The 20,444-nt window shown below is 40.4% G+C and overlaps 1 protein-coding gene across 1 annotated transcript in view; it reads left to right on the top strand.

Moving 5' to 3' along the window:
• The window catches only part of etnppl (ethanolamine-phosphate phospho-lyase), a 38,966-nt gene extending 25,562 nt beyond the window's left edge, over positions 1-13,404 (top strand). The window contains exons 10-13 of the mRNA XM_021615425.2: positions 4,920-5,009; positions 5,725-5,855; positions 6,016-6,086; positions 12,763-13,404. Coding sequence (XP_021471100.1) covers positions 4,920-5,009; positions 5,725-5,855; positions 6,016-6,086; positions 12,763-12,867 — 397 coding nt within the window. The 3' untranslated portion in view covers positions 12,868-13,404. The remainder of the gene's footprint in view (positions 1-4,919; positions 5,010-5,724; positions 5,856-6,015; positions 6,087-12,762) is intronic.
• Positions 13,405-20,444: the final 7,040 nt, after the last annotated feature.

Genomic DNA, 20,444 nt, shown 5'->3' with positions numbered 1-20,444 from the left:
GTGGACAGGTGTCTTTTACTGATAACAAGTTCAAACAGGTGCCATTACAGGTAACGAGTAGAGGACAGAGGAGCCTCTTGAAGAAGTTACAGGTCTGTGAGCGCCAGACATCTTGCTTGTAGGTGACCAAATACCTATTTTCCACCATAATTTGCAAATAAATTCATAAAAAATCCTACAATGACAGTGATTTTCTGGATTGTTTTCTCTCATTTTGTCTGTCATAGTTGAAGTGTACCTATGGGGAAAATTACAGGCCTCTCTCATCTTTAAGTGGGAGAACTTGCACAATTGGTGGCTGACTAAATACTTTTTTGCCCCACTGTATATACTGTATTTCATACCATCTTTTGCATCTTGCCTATGCCGCATGTCACGAACCGGCTCAAAGCCCGTAACAAAGGGAGACAACGTGAAGATAAGGAGTAACCAAATATATATTTATTAACTAAAGCAACTAAGGAAAATATACAATGGTGTGTGTAATCAGTAGTGTAAGTGAGTGTTTGCATGCATGAATGTGATAATGCAGGGTGTTGAAAGGTGCCAAAGGAAACAAACAAAAGGCCAACAAGAACCACAGCACAATCTACAAAGGTGTCTGCATGGAGAAAGTCTCTTCCATGAATGTGGAAGAGGTCTATTTATCCTGGGAGACACCGGGCCCAGGTGTTTCCCATGAAGCTGACGACCCTCTCAACTCCGCCCACCGGCATCCTAATAAGGAAACAAGAACAAAGACAGAATACAGCAGACAGAGTGGGAGGGTCGTCACATTCCCCCCCATAAAACCGGGGACCAACAAGGACCCCGGAACAACATACCAGCCTCTGCGACCCAAATTGACACAGCCCCTGCATCCCAAATTGACACAGCCTCTGCGTCCCAAATTGATGAGGGGTTATGTGTTCACACCTCCACCTGCACCAACCAACCTCCTCCTCCCCAGACCTCAGCAACCTTTGCGCATAGGAAGCAATATTTAAGAGGAAAGAACACAAGACCAGGCAGGAAAGATAGAACTTGACAACCCCAACCAATGGTCAGTCACGTAAACATTCAGGAACATGGCACAAAAGACCACAACAGCTACAAACTCCAACGAAAAGAACATCAGGGTCCTTAATTTTTACAACTCCCAACGATTCATAGTCACTTCCAACGATTCATAGTCACTTCCAACGATTCATAGTCACTTCCAACGATTCATAGTCACTTCCAACGATTCATAGTCACTTCCAACGATTCATAGTCACTTCCAACGAAACAGAATCACTAATTTCAATAATTTAACCTTGTAGTGTTCAGCGATCTTCAACAGCTGTTCTTTAGTACATAATTCTAACAGTTCCTCTGATGGAAAGCGAATGAACTTGTCTACATGACACCATAGTCATAAATAATCTTGCTCAACCCCTCTGCTGAGCACATCAGACCACAACCAGAGAAATGACAATCACCCTGAGCACCACAGAAGAGGGACGAGATACGGAGCTTCCCCAAAACCTACAATAACTCAACCCTAGTCTTCGTGCAGATTTGCGGTGGGTATTTACACACTGTAGCCCGCTGGCAAGGAAATAGAACTCCCCAGCATGCTGGCAAATTCCACCAAGCCACGGATGTGCCCCCGAGACAACTGCTCAGTCCACAGACACCACACAAAAATAACATTTAACCATGCCCAACATGTCCAAAATTGAAACACGTCAATAAGCCTATCAGGGGAAAAAGGCTATAGCTCCGGGTAGCAAGTTCCACTACCCTACACAAATCTCCTACCGAGGTACACAGCCGATTTACTCACCTCCTCAGACGGACTTCCCAACAGAAAGTAGAACAAGAGTTTCCAGGCTAGGCAGGGCCTGGAAACTAACCATTAGCTCTCTCTCCAACGCAGCACACAAACCAAACATCAAAGGCAACCAATACTGGGCCTATCAAACTCAAACACAATATGCAAACCAAACACGTACCTCCACAGTCTCCCAAACCAATAGTTCAAAGATCCCGGATGAGCCCCCACTTGTCACGAACCGGCTCAAAGCCCGTAACAAAGGGAGACAACGTGGAGATAAGGAGTAACAAAATATATATTTATTAACTAAAGCAACTAAGGAAAATATACAATGGTGTGTGTAATCAGTAATCAGTAGTGTAAGTGAGTGTTTGCATGCATGAATGTGATAATGCAGGGTGTTGAAAGGTGCCAAAGCAAACAAACGGCCACCAAGAACCACAACACAATCTACAAAGATGTCTGCATGGAGAGAGTCTCTTCCATGAATGTGGAAGAGGTCTATTTGTCCTGGGAGACACCTGACCCAGGTGTTTCCCATGAAGCTGACGACCCTCTCAACTCCACCCACCGGCATCCTAATAAGGAAACAAGAACAAAGACAGAATACGGCAGACAGAGTGGGAGGGTCGCGCACCACCATCGCGCATCCATATATTTATATGTGCATATTCTTATTCCATCCCCATACATTGTGTGTATAAGGTAGTCATTGTGAATTTGTTAGATTACTTGTTAGATATTACTGCACTGTCGGAACTAGAAGCACAAGCATTTCCCTACACTCGCATTAACATCTGCTAACCATGTGTATGGTACAATTTGATTTGATAAGTGTGCCTTGAATTTAAAACAAAGCACCCCCACACCATCACATCTCAACTTCAGGAGGCTGAAGAAATTTGTCTTTTCACCTAAACCCTCACAAACATTGACAGATACACAATTGAGAGCATCCTGTCGGGCTGTATCCCCGCCTGGTATGGCAACTGCACCGCCCTCAACCGCAAGGCTCTCCAGAGGGTAGTGAGGTCTGCACCATTTCAGTTTGTCCGTGATGTGTATGCCGAGGAACTTACACTTTCCACCTTCTCCACTACTGTTCCGTCGATGTGGATAGGGGGGTGCTCCCTCTGCTGTTTCCTGAAGTCCATGATCATCTCCTTTGTTTCGTTGACATTGAGTGAGAGATTACTTTCCTGACACCACACTCCGAGGGCCCTCACCTCCTCCCCTGTAGGCTGTCTCGTTGTTGTTGGTAATCAAGCCTACCACTGTAGTGTCGTCCGCAACTTGATGATTGAGTTGGAGGCGTGCATGGCCATGCAGTCATGGGTGAACAGGGAGTACAGGAGAAGGCTGAGAACGCACCCTTGTGGGGCCCCATTCTTGAGGATCAGCGGGGTAGAGATGTTGTTTCCTAACTTCCACCTGGAGGCCTCCACAATCAACCGACCTCAAACCAATTGAGATGGTTTAGGATGAGTTGGACCGCAGGAAAAGCAGCCAACAAGTGCTCAGCATATGTGGGAACTTCAAGACTGTTGGAAAAGCATTCCTCATGAAGCTGGTTGAGAGAATGCCAAGAGTGTGCAAAGCTGTCATCAAGGCAAAAGGTGGCTACTTTGAAGAATCTAAAATCAAAAATATATAATATCTCAGAACAAGAATAGACTGATGAGTTTCAGAAGAAAGTTCTTTGTTTCTGGCCATTTTGAGACTGTAATTGAACCCACAAAAGAAGGCTAGTTTTAATGCTTCAGAACAACAGTTTTCAGCTGTGCTAACATAATTGCAAAGGGGTTTTCTAATGATCAATTAGCCTTTTGAAACGATAAACTTGGACTAGCTAACACAATGTGCCATTGGAACACAGGAGTGATGGTTGCGGATAATGGGCCTCTGTACGCCTATGTAGATTTTCCATAAAAAATCTGCTCTTTCCAGCTACAATAGTCATTTACAACATGAAAAATGTCTACACTGTATTTCTGATCAAGTTGATGTTATTTTAATGGACAAAAAATGTGCTTTTCTTTCAAAAACAAGGACATTTCTAAGTGGCCCCAAACTTTTGAACGGTAGTGTATGTATTCATACTCCGGACTCCGACATTGCACATCCTAATATTTCTCTATTTCTTAATTCCATTATTTTACTTTTAGATGTGTGTGTATTATTAGATATTACTGCACTATTAGAGCCAGGAACACAAGCATTATACTACACTCACAATAACATATGCTACATATGTGTATGCGACCAATAACATTTGATTTGATTTGATTTGACACACACAGGGAAAAACATCCACTGGCAAGAAATATCAAGTAGGTCTACTCACTTAACTAAGGGGGAGAGAGACCTATCATCTGAGCCTGATACTGACTCCCTAATATTGCAATAGCTTAGAGCTCTACACATTGACCATTGATCATGTATTTGGGTGTCACAGTTGTGTTTCGGTATTTGCAGATATACAACATCAATAATGTTTTTAGTCAGATTTATTTTTTTTGGGGGGGGGGGGTTTAAACAATATCGCATTGTAAAGTCTTAGGCAAGTAATAGCTGTAAATTTACACGGAATAATTTGACTTAAGTAATTACAAAACATTTTGTGCACACTGAAGAAACCACTGATCTATATACAAATATACACAATACCAATGCTTTTACCACTAGTAGTGATGGGCACCAATATCAATAATTTGACATGGCAAGGCATATTGTGATATCGATTGATCCGTCTTGTTATCCTTCCCATTATGTAAAAATGCTAACTTGACTGCTACTGCATGCACAAAACCCTTCTCACAGGCTCTCAACTTAGCATGCTGATGTGCAATCAGCGGTAGATAGGCTTCCCATTGTATTCAAACGGGTTGAGTAGGTTTTAGGCTCCTTTAGGAAAAGTCCATACTTATATCAGTTGCATTTTTCTAGTTGGTGCCTATCACTCACCACTACAATATGCCAATGTACATATCCAGTGTCAAATTACCCTGAAACCTATAGAGGATTCTTAGAAATGCAGCTGGTAACTTTCAACATGACAAAGGTTCACAAAAGCTCTGTGTGTGTGTCAGGGTTCAGACTGTGATGATGTAATGTCTGATAGGGGTCGTGGCCTGTTTGTTGGGGCGGAGCTTGTGAGAGATCGGGTGAAACTGACCCCTGCTACAGCGGAAGCTCAGGACATCATTTACAAGTGAGTGACTCATTTAGGCCATTTTTAGACATTTATAAAACGTACTTAGTTTTTATACGGCATTTTAGCATATGGTCAGTTCTTAAAATGAGATTAAACACAGTTTATAAAATGTCTTCACATTTATCAAGCCGTGTAAATCACACATAGAAGCATGTTTTATCAATTAGAATCATGTTAAATCAAATAGCACATTTTCAAATCAAGTATAAGGTTTTTAATTCACAATTTGCCATGGATTCTGACTTATTTTTTTAGGATCAAGTTCTGTGAGTATTTTTGAGGCCCATGTTGGTTTAGGTTTCAAACATCACATGATACCGGTGATGTGTCGTATTGTAATGATCTCAATAAAAGTTTATAAATTGAGCAATGCAGAAGCACACATGAACTAAGTGCAGTTATATGAGCATATTAAGACCAAAAATTGTTGGGCACCTCCTCCTAGTTGTAGTGTTAACTCAACGGTTATGTAAATGTTTGGGCATACTCGTCATTGACAGCCATTGTCTCAACCCCAGTGTAAACGTGGCTGTACTATAGTAACCTAACCTATAGTTCAGCACTTGGGGGATGGCCTCAAGTGAAGAAACATATCTTCTCTTGAAAATCTTAATTGTAATTGATCCAGAAGAGACTTGTAGACCCAGAACAGATATTGCAGTATGCTTGTTTCATTAGGACAAATATGGAGTTCCAAACTCTGTTTCCCCAGACTGAAGGAACAACACATCCTACTAAGTGCAGATGGTCCTCATCGCAATGTCCTCAAGTTCAAACCACCCATGTGCTTCTCTGAGGAGGACGCCGACATGGTCGTGGAAAAGATTGACCAGATTCTCACAGGTACTCGTAATGCCCCTCTGAGTTTGTGAGCTGTTGTCTGGAAAGTAGCAAAAACCACATTCTTCTTTCTCTTGTCCATTATTCAAAATGCTTGTAGTGTCATGTCACTGTGGTACCATGGCAAGAAGTTTTATTATGAGTATTATTTTTTTTTTTACAGACATTGAGAAGGCGTTGGGGTTACAAATGCCCTCCACAGTACATACAGAAAATGGAAGCCATAAGAGAAATGTAAGTCTGGCCCTAGCTCCTTCCCCTCAATCTCTTTGGCATTCACAGATCTAATTTTAGCAGTACCAGTGTGTCGTCACTGATTATGTTAATGTCTTGTGATATTGTTTTGGAACTGAATTTCCATAGCTAGGGCTGACACTTAGGACTTGAGAAGAGCAGAACCAATGAACTCAGCATGATCAATACAGTTGCTCTGTGAGAAGGTGTTAACTGTGGAAAGTGTTAAACCATGTTCACAGTTAGCCATTGTTATTTAAATGCTGGCTGAAAAGTACTAGTGGCCTCGCCTTTTATTTTTTTATTTTATTTTACCTTTATTTAACCAGGCAAGTCAGTTAAGAACAAATTCTTATTTTCAATGACGGCCTGGGAACAGTGGGTTAACTGCCTGTTCAGGGGCAGAACGACAGATTTGTACCTTGTCAGCTCGGGGGTTTGAACTCGCAACCTTCCGGTTACTAGTCCAACGCTCTAACCACTAGGCTACCCTGCCACCCTGCCTTGGTTCCTAGTCAGAGCAAGTCATCGGAGGCCATGGCCCAGTGAGTCACTCTCTGGAGCCGGGCAGTGGAAGTGGAAATACAAAAGTCTGAGCCTTTTTAGTAAAACACCAGGGTAAGTCCTCAGTGGAAATTCACCATAATGATGCATTTATACGAAGGACTTACCACACACCAGGGTGTCATATGCTTTTAGGATTCTACGATCGCCAATTGTTTTTCAAAATTAACAATTTCCTGCATATTATGCGAAGGCTAGCAATTTGAACCAATCACTTCCCAGTTACCACATAATTTGGTTCAATCAAGCCAAACATGAAACTTTTTCCCACGTCACCGCATTTTCGTGACAAATTGGACAAAATCATTGCATATAATGATCAATTAGCCTTTTAAAATTATAAACTTGGATTAGCTAACACAACGTGCCGTTGAACACAGGAGATGGTTGCTGATAATGGGCCTCTGTATGCCTATGAAGATATTCCAATTACAAATCTGCCGTTTCCAACTACAATAATAATTTACAACATTAACAATGTCGGCACTTATTTCTGATCAATTTTATGTTAATGTAATGGACAAAATATGTTATTTTCTTTCAAAATCAAGGACATTTCTAAGTGACCCCAAACTTTTGAATGGTAGTGGACAGTCGTGGCCAAAAGTTTTGAGAATGACACAAATATTAATTTCCACAAAGTTTGCTGCTTCAGTGTCTTTAGATATTTTTGTCAGATGTTCCTTTACAAACTGAGGCAACAGACTTTGTGAAAATTTATATTTGTGTCGTTCTCAAAACTTTTGGCCACGACTGTATATATCTATATATATATATAAAAAATATAAACGCAACATGCAACACTTTTTATGATTTTACTGAGTTACAGTTTATATAAGAATATCAGTCAATTTAAATATATATATTTGTCCCTAATCTATGAATTTCACGTGACTGCGCAGGGGCACCAAGCCCACCCACTGGGGAGCCAGGCTCAGCCAATCAGCCACAAATGGGCTTTATATTACAACCAGAATAATTCCTCAGTTTCATCATCTTTCAAGGTGGCTGTGGTTGTGGTCAGTAGTTGTGTGGTTGTTGTCAGTAGTTGTGTGGTTTTGGTCAACAGTTGTGTGGTTGTGTTCAGATGTTGTTTAGTTGTGGTCAGTAGTTGTGGTCAGCAGTTGAGTTGTCAGTAGTTGTGTGGTCAGAAGTTGTGTGGTTGTGGTCTGTAGTTGTGTGGTTGTGGACACTAGATGTGGTTAGCAGTAGTGTGTTTGTGATCAGTAGTTGTGTGGTTGTGGACAGAAGTTGTGTGGTTGTGGTTAGTAGTTGTGTGGTTGTGTCAGAAGTTGTGTGGTGTGGTTTGTAGTTGTGGTTGTTGTCAGACAATATGTGGTTGTGGTTACTAGCTAGCTACGCCCAGGACCAGAGCTGGACCAGAGCTAGTGCAGACCATAGCAGAAGTTTGTGTTTGTATTTATTATGGATCCCCATTAGCTGCTTCCAAAGCAGCAGCTACTCTTCCTAGGGTCCAGCAAAATTAAGGCAGTTTATACAATTTTAAAAACATTACAATACATTCACAGATTTCACAACACACTGTGTGCCTGTGTGCCCCCCAACACACTGTGTGCATATTTAGCTAAAACAAATCCAGGTTAGCAGGCAATATTAACCAGGTTTAATTGCGTCACTTCTCTTGCGTTCATTGCACTCAGAGTCAGGGTATATGCAACAGTTTGGGCCGCCTGGCTCATTGCAAACTAATTTGCCAGAATTTTACGTAATTATGACATAACATTGAAGGTTGTGCAATGTAACAGGAATATTTAGACTTATGGATGCCACCCGTTAGATAAAATATGGAATGGTTCCGTATTTCACTGAAAGAATATATGTTTTGTTTTCGAGATGATAGTTTCCGGATTCGACCATATTAATGACCTAAGGCTCGTATTTCTGTGTGTTATTATGTTATAATTAAGTCTATGATTTGATAGAGCAGTCTGACTGAGCGATGGTAGGCATCAGCAAGCTCGTAAGCATTCATTCAAACAGCACTTTCGTGCGTTTTGCCAGCAGCTTTTCGCAATGCTTCAAACATTGAGCTGTTTATGACTTCAAGCCTATCAACTGCCGAGATTAGGCAGGGGGGTGCGGGCTAATAGCGTTTCAAACGTTACTCGCTCTGAGACTTGGAGTAGTTGTTCCCCTTGCTCTGCATGGGTAACGCTGCTTCGAGGGTTGCTGTTGTCGATTTGTTCCTGGTTCGAGCCCAGGTAGCGGCGAGGAGAGGGATGGAAGCTATACTGTTACACTGGCAATACTAAAGTGCCTAGAAGAACATCCAATAGTCAAAGGTATATGAAATACAAATGGTATAATAACTACGACCTAAAACTTCTTACCTGGGAATATTGAAGACTCATGTTAAAAGGAACCACCAGCTTTCATATGTTCTCATGTTCTGAGCAAGGAACTTAAACGTTAGCTTTCTTACATGGCACATATTGCACTTTTACTTTCTTCTCCAACACTTTGTTTTTGCATTATTTAAACCAAATTTAACATGTTTCATTGTTTATTTGAGGCTAAATTGATTTTATTGATGCATTATATTAAGTTAAAATAAGTGCTCATTCAGTATTGTTGTAATTGTCATTATTACAAATACATTTAAAAAAAAATATATATATATGTTTTTTTTAATATATACAGTGCCTTGCGAAAGTATTTGGCCCCCTTGAACTTTGCGACCTTTTGCCACATTTCAGGCTTCAAACATAAAGATATAAAACTGTATTTTTTTGTGAAGAATCAACAACAAGTGGGACACAATCATGAAGTGGAACGACATTTATTGGATATTTCAAACTTTTTTAACAAATCAAAAACTGAAAAATTGGGCGTGCAAAATTATTCAGCCCCTTTACTTTCAGTGCAGCAAACTCTCTCCAGAAGTTCAGTGAGGATCTCTGAATGATCCAATGTTGACCTAAATGACTAATGATGATAAATACAATCCACCTGTGTGTAATCAAGTCTCCGTATAAATGCACCTGCACTGTGATAGTCTCAGAGGTCCGTTAAAAGCGCAGAGAGCATCATGAAGAACAAGGAACTCACCAGGCAGGTTCGAGATACTGTTGTGAAGAAGTTTAAAGTCGGATTTGGATACAAAAAGATTTCCCAAGCTTTAAACATCCCAAGGAGCACTGTGCAAGCGATAATATTGAAATGGAAGGAGTATCAGACCACTGCAAATCTACCAAGACCTGGCCGTCCCTCTAAACTTTCAGCTCATACAAGGAGAAGACTGATCAGAGATGCAGCCAAGAGGCCCATGATCACTCTGGATGAACTGCAGAGATCTACAGCTGAGGTGGGAGACTCTGTCCATAGGACAACAATCAGTTGTATATTGCACAAATATGGCCTTCATGGAAGTGGCAAGAAGAAAGCCATTTCTTAAAGATATCCATAAAAAGTGTTGTTTAAAGTTTACCACAAGACACCTGGGAGACACACCAAACATGTGGAAGAAGATGCTCTGGTCAGATGAAACCAAAATTGAATTTTTTGGCAACAATGCAAAACGGTATGTTTGGTGTAAAAGCAACACAGCTGAACACACCATCCCCACTGTCAAACATGGTGGTGGCAGCATCATGGTTTAGGCCTGCTTTTCTTCAGCAGGGACAGGGAAGATGGTTAAAATGGATGGGAAGATGGATGGAGCCAAATACAGGACCATTCTGGAAGAAAACCTGATGGAGTCTGCAAAAGACCTGAGACTGGGACGGAGATTTGTCTTCCAACAAGACAATGATCCAAAACATAAAGCAAAATCTACAATGGAATGGTTCAAAAATAAACATATCCAGGTGTTAGAATGGCCAAGTCAAAGTCCAGACCTGAATCCAATCGAGAATCTGTGGAAAGAACTGAAAACTGCTGTTCACAAATGCTCTCCATCCAACCTCACTGAGCTCGAGCTGTTTTGGAAGGAGGAATGGGAAAAAATGTCAGTCTCTCGATGTGCAAAACTGATAGAGACATACCCCAAGCGACTTACAGCTGTAATCGCAGCAAAAGGTGGCGCTACAAAGTATTAACTTAAGGGGGCTGAATAATTTTGCACGCCTAATTTTTCCGTTTTTGATTTGTTAAAAAGGTTTGAAATATCCAATAAATGTCCTTCCACTTCATGATTGTGTCCCACTTGTTGTTGATTCTTCACAAAAAATACAGTTTTATATCTTTATGTTTGAAGCCTGAAATGTGGCAAAAGGTCGCAAAGTTCAAGGGGGCCGAATACTTTCGCAAGGCACTGTATATATATATATATTTTTTTAATCGGCCGATTAATCTGTATTGGCTTTTTTTGGTCCTCCAATAAATCGGTATTGGCATTGAAAAATCATAATCGGTCGACCTCTAGTCAGTGATTGTGTGGTTGTGGTCACTTGATGGTCAGAATTTGTGTGGTTGTGGTCCATAGTTGTGTGGTATTGGTCAGATGTTGGTTGTTTGCAAAAAAGTTACAGAAAATGTTGACGCTGTTACTAAAATAGCTATATTGTTATAGATCTGTACTAGATATTTCTGTTATTATTTCAGATTTGAATAACAGAAAAGTAGACCAATATGTCATACACTCTGTCTTTATGGAAAAGTGGTCAAAGTCGATGATTTGTGTCAAATGTATTTTTGCATTGACAGTGAATGGCAGTTGGAAATGATGATGTCACAATGGGGAGCAAAAAAGGACAAACAAATGTAGAACAGAAAAAGTAAAAGATAATCAAAACATTTTATGCAAGCAACCCGAGTGAGACCATTCTGCACATTTTAAAAGTTTGAACGGCGTTTCTAGCTGAAACAGTGTAGGAGGAGTAGCATGCTAAATAATAATAAGGAGTATTTTGAATATTGAAGCTGGGGTTTTGCTGTGCAAGCCCCTCAATAAGAAGTATGTCATAGACTAAAGCTGGGGCTTTTGCTGCGCAAGCCTCACAATAACCTTTGACATCAAACTTCGTACGTTGATATGTAACAGCCCAAGACCTCTGCGAAAACAGTCGGGGTATCCACATTTGTTATATTTGAAATAATAGCACTGGACGAGTTTACCACAGTCGGTTTCCCGATTGGGCTAACAATAACAGGGTGGCAGGTAGCCTAGAGGTTAGAGCGTTGGCCCAGTAACTGAAAGATTGCTGGCTCGAATCCCCGAACTGCCCCTGAACCAGGCAGTTAAACCACTGTTACCCGGTAGGACGTCATTCTAAATAAGAATTTGTTCTAAACTGACTTGCCTAGTTAAATAAAGGTACATTTAAAGAACAGCAGAATACAAATATGTGGTCACAAGATTATTACAGACTATGCCCCTGGAAATATGGTTATCTGTAGCAGTACGATGATAACGCTGTGAAATAGTGGGAATGAGATAAGTTACCTGAGCAGGGGTTTGGCTGTATTTGAGTCAATATTTTATAAGATAAATTTAGCCCTTTTCATATTTGAATGCAAGCCATCCCTCTTTTAAAACTGGGGCTTCTCACAAAAGTGGTAAAAATTGGCAATGTACTCCAAATCCATTGAGAAATTGTAGCATTTAAGGCAGAAGAGATGACTAAAGCATTCCATTCCGTGACCTATTCTTGGTAGCGGCCCGGAAATGAGAACCCACTTGCCTGTCTCCTTTAACCTGCCTATCAGCCCTCAGAAGTAATCTTTTACTAACATGAATGACTACTGTGGGAGCATTCAGGTGCTTCTCCATCACCACAGGGACCTGGTATTATTATAGTATAGTATTATCTTTTCAGATCTGTGGACACAGAAGGTTTGTGGCAGCTTAATTGGGGAGAACGAGCTCGTGATAATAGCTGGAGTGTAATCAGTGGAATCATATCAAATACATCAAACACATGGTTTCCAGGTGTTTGATGCCATTCCATTTGCTCCGTTCATTATTATGAGCCCTTCTCACCTCAGAAGCCTCCTGTGGTGGACACTGAAAGGGTGGGTGCTAGGGGAAAGAGCTAAAGGATATGAAAACAGGAGAGAGAATGATGATACTGAGAATGCAGCAAAATGTTACACATACTCTTTGCCTTCAGATTCATCCATATTGCTCTCATCATGTTAATTTGATCACAAGGTTCAACCTGAGGAAAACGGATGTCATCATTCAAATGGAATAGGCCATAGCCGTGATACGTCTCAACAGCATGCCTCTCAGCAAAACAAAAGGCTGAGGCCTTAATGGACTTGTGGAGTTTTGCTACTGTCTTATAAGACCTGAATAGTGTGCCCTGCACACTTACATGTTTCAATGGATAAAGGAAGCGACTTCATTCTCAAACCTATAATTACTTTTTGTAAGCATTTATAATATGTTAGTTACACATTGATGTTATAATCCTAATCTCAGGTACTTTGAAATGTGATTGGAAATTTGGCCAGGCATGTATGTTCCTCTGTATACAGACAAATGCAGATGAACTAGAAACCCATATTGACAGTGAGGAACAAACTTAATGTGCTAATGTCTAGGATGTCTTTAGAGTCATGCATTGATCCCTCACTGTGACTTCATATTAAATAGTAAATGACAATGATTACAAATGCTAACTTTTTCAAAGTATCATTATGAAATATAAAGAACATGCCTACTGAAAAGACTATAAAGTAGTATTGGCCATTGTCATGTTATTGCCCACATTTAGAGGTTCTTCAATGAAAGCGTTGTTCTACAAAAATGTCAAATAAACAATGCAGACAGAGGGAACAGAATTGTTTATCTTTGTGTCTAGCAGCCTCTTGTGTACATTGAAAGAAAATGCTGAGGAGCAGAGTTGGCTACACAGAAACATTGGACAATACATGGTGCACTGCTATGCTAATTGTGGCAAGAACAAGTACCAAAAACACTTAGCCCAGGCGTTTATTTGCTTAAATCACGGAACACAACAGGCGCTTACTAGAGACAGGCTTCTATTTTAGCTTTTGCTAATTTGTATAGTTAATTGTTTAATACCAGCTTTTATTGTACTAATATGTTATAATTTGCACACGGTGTCACATTTCTTTTGTCTTAGTATGCCTGTATAAAATAAAATACAACTTTTCCTTGACAGGATAATCATTGACTGTGCCTTTCCGGCAGTTCGTACTTTCACTACTAGAGGGCGATCTGCCAATTTCTAGTGGTCTGTACTCCCAAAATAGTTTTTGTGCTTGCCAGTTAGCAAGCAGTTCTCAGCTCTAGCAGTGTCTTACAGCCGATAAAAATGGATGATTGCCATAATATTTGTATATTTACTGAATTATTTAATGTTAACATATCAAACATTAAACCTCAAACAATTCATGGTAACCTTTAGATCCAGCGTTAATTTGAAACGGGTGTTTATTTGCTGAAATGTGAAATTGGCTGGCTATTAAATGGGACGGGGCTATTTGAGACTCAGCAAGTTAAGTTACATCAGGTTCCTATTGCCCAATATGCTAACGTTTGGTCAATGCAACACTGAAGTGTAGGGGATATTTGTCCTAAAATATTGTTTTTGTCTTTGGTGAAGGGTTCTGTTTTGTTCCCACTTTTGTATATTTTATAAGTTCTTACAGACTGTGTAAATGAAATGTTCCTGTGAGAGCCCAGGTCAGCCTTCTGCAAAATAACCAGAAACACCATGGCCCAGTCCTAGATGACTTTGTCTAGTGATGTGATAGATCACATTTAGGGCCTTTAGGGCCACATTTAGGGCACTACATAACTTTGATGACAAACTAGGTCCAGGAGAGATACTTGTGTAGTGTAAAGAGAGATAGATACAAATCTCTCTTTAAAGACATGCTCCAGAACTTTGGCAACTAGTTAGTACTTTTTAAACTTCCTGCTTTGGGCTGGATGTGTCAATGTGTAGTTCATACGTATGAGCAGAATTACTGTTTTACCTCAATTAGCCAAGAGTGTGCAAAGTGGTTATCAAGGCAAAGGGTGGCTACTTTGAAGAATATTAAATATATTGTGATTCGTTTAACACTTTTTTGGTTGCTATATTATTCAATATGTGTTATTTCATAGTGTTGATGTCTTCACTATAATTCTACAATGTAGAATATAGTAAAAATTACTACAGTTGAATTCAGAAGTTAACATACACTTAGGTTGGAGTCATTAAAACTTGTTTTTCAACCACTCCAAAAATGTCTTGTTAACAAACTATAGTTTTGGCAAGTCGGTTAGGACATCTACTTTGAGCATGACACAAGTAATTTTTCCAACAATTGTTTAGATGTGTTCACTGTATCACATCATGGGAAAATAAAAAAATATCAGCCAAGACATCAGAAAAATAATTGTAGTCCTCCACAAGTCTGGTTCATCCTTGGGAGCAATTTCCAAACGCCTGAAGGTACCACGTTCATCTGTTCATCTGATGTCAGCTTCAATATATCCACATAGTTTTCCTGCCTCATGATGCCATATATTTTGTGAAGTGCACCAGTCCCTCCTGCAGCAAAGCACCCCCACAACATGATGCTGCCACCCCCGTGCTTCACGGTTGGGATGGTGTTCTTCGGCTGGCAAGCATCCCCCTTTTTCCTCCAAACATAATGATGGTCATTATGGCCAAAAATATAGGGCTTGTTTTACTGTGGATATAGATCATTTTGTACCTGTTTCCTCCAGCATCTTCACAAGGTCCTTTGCTGTTGTTCTGGGATTGATTTGCACTTTTTGCACCAAAGCACGTTCATCTCTAGGAGACAGAATGCATCTCTGTCCTGAGCGGTATGATGGCTGCGTGGTCCCATGGTGTTTATACTTGCGTACTATTGTTTGTACAGATGAACTTGGTACCTTCAGTCGTTTGGAAATTGCTCCCAAGGATGAACCAGACTTGTGGAGGTCTACAATTATTTTTCGGAGGTCTTGGCTGATTTCTTTTGATTTTCCCATGATGTCAAGCAACGAGGCACTGAGTTTGAAGGTAGCCCTTGAAATACATCCACAGGTACACCTCCAATTGACTCAAATGTCAATTAGCCTATCAGAAGCTTCTAAAGCCATGACATCATTTTCTGGAATTTTCCAAGCTGTTTAAAGACACAGTCAGCTTAGTGTATGTAAACTTCTGACCCACTGGAATTGTGATACAGTGAATTATAAGTGAAATAATCTGTCTGTAAACAATTGTTGGAAAAATGACTACATGTAGATGTCCTAACCGACTTGCCAAAACTATAGTTTGTTAACAAGAAATTTGTGGAGTGGTTGAAAAATGAGTTTTAATGACTCCAACCTAAGTGTATGTAAACTTCCGACTTCAACAGTATCTGATCATAAATTACTGTTTCTAGCACTTTAGACAATATACTCAAAATAGACACAGGTCTATAGTTTTGCCCTTCTTGTGGTAAATGCACTCCAAGTCACTTCTTTTAATGGGTATGCCATCAAATACCAGGCCTAGATCTTATGTGTTGTTGATCTGTTACTTTTTCTGTATAGAGAAAATAGTGGTCAATGTAACACCGCTGCTTGTTTTTATTAATACACATCATTGCGGTTGTTCACAGAATTTACTGGCTGGCACCTACGATTTTGTGCAGGGAAATCGGTTTCCAGATCTGTGTTTATATTAGTGGCAAGTTCAACACAGATCTCCTGCCCCCATGCACTTCTCTCAATTTGAGCTGTGATAGGGAAAGAGCACCACCTTTTGGACATCCCGCCAAAGTGTATCATCTCCAAGGACTTATTTCAACATGCCTGGATCTCCAAACAGAATTCACAGTTTCACTAGCATGAATTCAGTTTGGATTCAATATTACCACACATTGTATAATCTTTGGCGATACTTCATTTATACAGAGAACCCACATTTAGACCAGGGTCTCATTTTCAATGGTGTGTTCAAATAATAAAAAATCTAAACACCTTAAACAGAGAATTACAGAGAAAAAAAATCATATATAGGGGGGAAAAACACAGTACCAGTCAAAAGCTGACACACCTACTTCGTTTTTACTATTTTCTACATCGTGAAGACATCAAAACTATGATATAACACATATGGAATCATGTAGTAACCAAAAATGTTAAAAGTTCATGTGGAATTTCTTTACCTCTTATTGCGTTTGAGCCAATCAGTTGTGTTGTGACAAGGTAGAAGTGGTATACCAAATAGGGATAAGTCAATATTATGGCAAGAACAGCTCAAATAAGCAAAGAGAAACGACAGTCCATCATTACTTGAAGACATAAAGGTCAGTAAATCCGGAAAATATCAAGAACTTTGAACGTTTCTTCAAGTGCAGTTGCAAAAACCATCAAGCGCTATGATGAAACTGGCTCTCATGAGGACCGACACGAAAAGAAGACCCAGAGTTACCTCTGCTGCAGAGGATAAGTTCATTAGTTACCAGCCTCAGCCATTTAGGATCTTGAATACAAGACATGCATCGGTGTATTGCACAAGATTTTCCCAACTCAGGAGCTCATGCTTTCTGAGGATGTAACAATGATGATGGCTATTGGGCTTCCTATCAAGCACTTTGAGAGGCTGTTTGTAGACAGACTGAATAGGTTTTAATGTTGTACAGCAAGCTTGGGCCCAAATCAAGCAGCATGTTAAGTGGGGGAGTATCATAGATTTGAAGTACAGTTTGCAACCTCGGTAGTCAAACAATTTTGTATGAATCGGAAATTAGCTAGGTTGAATTTATCTGAATTACCTTTTTCATATGCTTTTTAAAAGAGGTTGGAATCACGTATGATGCCAAGGTACTTAAAATCAGATACCACCTGGAGCTTCTCCATTGACACATAGACATCTGGCTCAGTAGCATCTGTTGCCCTCTTTGTGAAGAACATGCAAACAGTTTTTTTCAGATTGAGATGAAAACACGAGTCACTGAGGCACTTTGTGACCTGGACCATTACAGTAGTGAGTTCTTGTGCAGCTTGTTATTTGCTCTTTGCATGCTGTATCACTGTATCATCTGCATACATTTGAACATCAGACCTAGTACAGACAGAAGGTAGATCATTAATGTACAGGCTGAACAGGAGGGGCCCCAGTATTGACCCTTGGGGCACGCCCACATCATAGCTAAGTGTGAGCGACAGCTCATTATGACACACTGAGTTCTGCCTTCAAGGTATTATTTCATCCATCTCAAGGCATCAGGGGAAAAGTTGAACTTGGACAATTTTGTGATGAGAATCTCATGGTTAACAGTATCAAAAGCCTTCCTGAGGTCCAGAAACATAGCCCCAAAAACACCCCCTTTGTCCATCTTGTACTTTACATTTTCCAGAAGAAAGCAGTTGGCCGTTTCTGTGGAGTGTTTCGCTCTGAAGCCAAACTGCATGGAGTGTAATTTGAAGGGGCTGTTGTTGAGGTGGGCAATCAGTTGTTCTGCTACACACTTTTCAACAACCTTAGACAACACAGGTAGTATACAAATGGGCCTGTAGTTACCCACATCAGCAGGTTCGCCCGATTTAAAGATGGCCGTTATTATGGCCGACTTCCATACCCTTGGAAACACCCCAATACCAATAGATGTGTTGGTGACATTAGTAATGGGGCCAATGAATGACACGTTGTAGTTTTTAAGAAAGGTATGTCCAGCCCAAACATATCTTTGGCTTTAGAGTTCTTTAGTGAGCTAATCACCTTGTTCACATTTGACTCAGAAACCTCCCTTATGAAGACAGGTTGAGTGTAATTTACTAGCACTGAGCCCAAGAAACCAGTGGAGGGGTTCTGTGTCAGTACCCTGAGAGTCAATAAAGTAGGAATTGAAGGCTATTGCTATTTTGACTGCATCCTGTGTTAGATTGTTATTCACCATGATTTCTAGTCTTTTTGCAGTGTTACTATGGTCTTTCACTGTTAACTTTTTTAGATTCTCCCAGATCAATTTAGAATTTCCCTTTGCTTCACCAATTATGTCAATCAAAAAAGTTTGCCTTGGCCTGTCTGATTTCTTTCATCACCTTATTTCTCAACATGGTAAACCTACGTCTGTCATGCTCTAATTTGGATCTTAGGGCTATTTTCAGAGCATAATCTCGTTCTTTCATCAATTTCCAGATTTCTCCATTTAGCTAAGTAAGAGTGCTCTTTTGGCCAGGTTTGGATTTGATTTTCTTTAGGAAACCACTTATTGTAGTCTGGATTGTGGATAGAAAAACCTGACTATCAGCTTCCACATCTGTATAGGACAAAAGATCATTCCAGTTAATTCCCTTAATTGCGTTTTCAAAATAGTTTAATTCACTCTTAGGTATTCTTAGTTGATCCGGCTTTCTAACAGTAGAGAGGTTAAACCTGCTCTTAGACAGCTTTCTGGCTATAAGTGTCAGATTATGATTAGATAGCCCAGTAACCATATTGAATGATTTGGTCACTCTCTGGTTTATTACTGAACACCAAATCAATCTGTGTTTTAGAGCAACAACTCACCCTGGTTGCCCCTTTAACTAGCTGTGTAAGGTCAAAGGTATTAGTGAGCCGTTTGACAGTTTTCCTACAAGACTTGTCTTCACAATTAATAAATCTCCCATTAAGATGACCTCTTTCCCAAAATCACATTCCCTAAGCATGTTATTAAACTGATCAAAAAACACACTTTTGGTGGAAGGTGGCTTATACATTCCAAAAAGGTTAAAAAAACATTTGGGGAGACAGTGTTACGTTCAGGCCAATACATTCTAGTTCATTATCACATGACCACTCAATTTGTTTACATCGGATATGTTCTTTAATGTAAATCATACTTAATCATTTCCAAATAAATTCCTTAATTCATATTCCCAAATCAATCTACAATGTGATTTTCCAGATTTTTTTTCTAATTTTGTCTGTCATAGTTAAAGAGTACCTATGATGAAAATTACAGGCCTCTCATCTTTTTAGTGGGAGAACTTGCACAATTGGTGGCTGACTAAATACTTTTGCCCCACTGTACATGCTTACAGTTGAAGTCGGAAGTTTACATAAACTAGTTTTAATCAAACCAAATGTATTTATATAGCCCTTCGTACATCAGCTGATATATCCAAGTGCTGTACAGAAACCCAGCCTAAAACCCCAAACAGCAAGCAATGCAGGTGTAGAAGCACGGTGGCTAGGAAAAACTCCCTAGAAAGGCCAAAACCTAGGAAGAAACCTAGAGAGGAACCAGGCTATGTGGGGTGGCCAGTCCTCTTCTGGCTGTGCCGGGTGGAGATTATAACAGAACATGGCCAAGATGTTCAAATGTTTATAAATGACCAGCATGGTCCAATAATAATAATAATGCAGAACAGTTGAAACTGGAGCAACAGCACGGCCAGGTGGACTGGGGACAGCAAGGAGTCATCATGTCAGGTAGTCCTGAGGCATGGTCCTAGGGCTCAGGTCCTCCGAGAGAGAGAAAGAAAGAGAGAATTAGAGAGAGCACACTTAAATTCACACAGGACACCGAATAGGACAGGAGAAGTACTCCAGATATAACAAACTGACCCTAGCCCCCCGACACAAACTACTGCAGCATAAATACTGGAGGCTGAGACAGGAGGGGTCAGGAGACACTGTGGCCCCATCCGAGGACACCCCCGGACAGGGCCAAACAGGAAGGATATAACCCCATCCACTTTGCCAAAGCACAGCCCCCACACCACTAGAAGGATATCTTCAACCACCAACTTACCATCCTGAGACAAGGCCGAGTATAGCCCACAAAGATCTCCGCCATGGCACAACCCAGGGGGGGGGGTGCCAACCCAGACAGGAAGATCACATCAGTAACTCAACCCACTCAAGTGACGCACCCCTCCCA

This window comes from Oncorhynchus mykiss, chromosome 9 (genome assembly GCF_013265735.2).
Source record: "Oncorhynchus mykiss isolate Arlee chromosome 9, USDA_OmykA_1.1, whole genome shotgun sequence".
NCBI classification, from domain to species: domain Eukaryota; kingdom Metazoa; phylum Chordata; class Actinopteri; order Salmoniformes; family Salmonidae; genus Oncorhynchus; species Oncorhynchus mykiss.
Note: the sequence above shows the minus strand (reverse complement) of the source record. Positions and strands in the feature narration are given on the sequence as shown.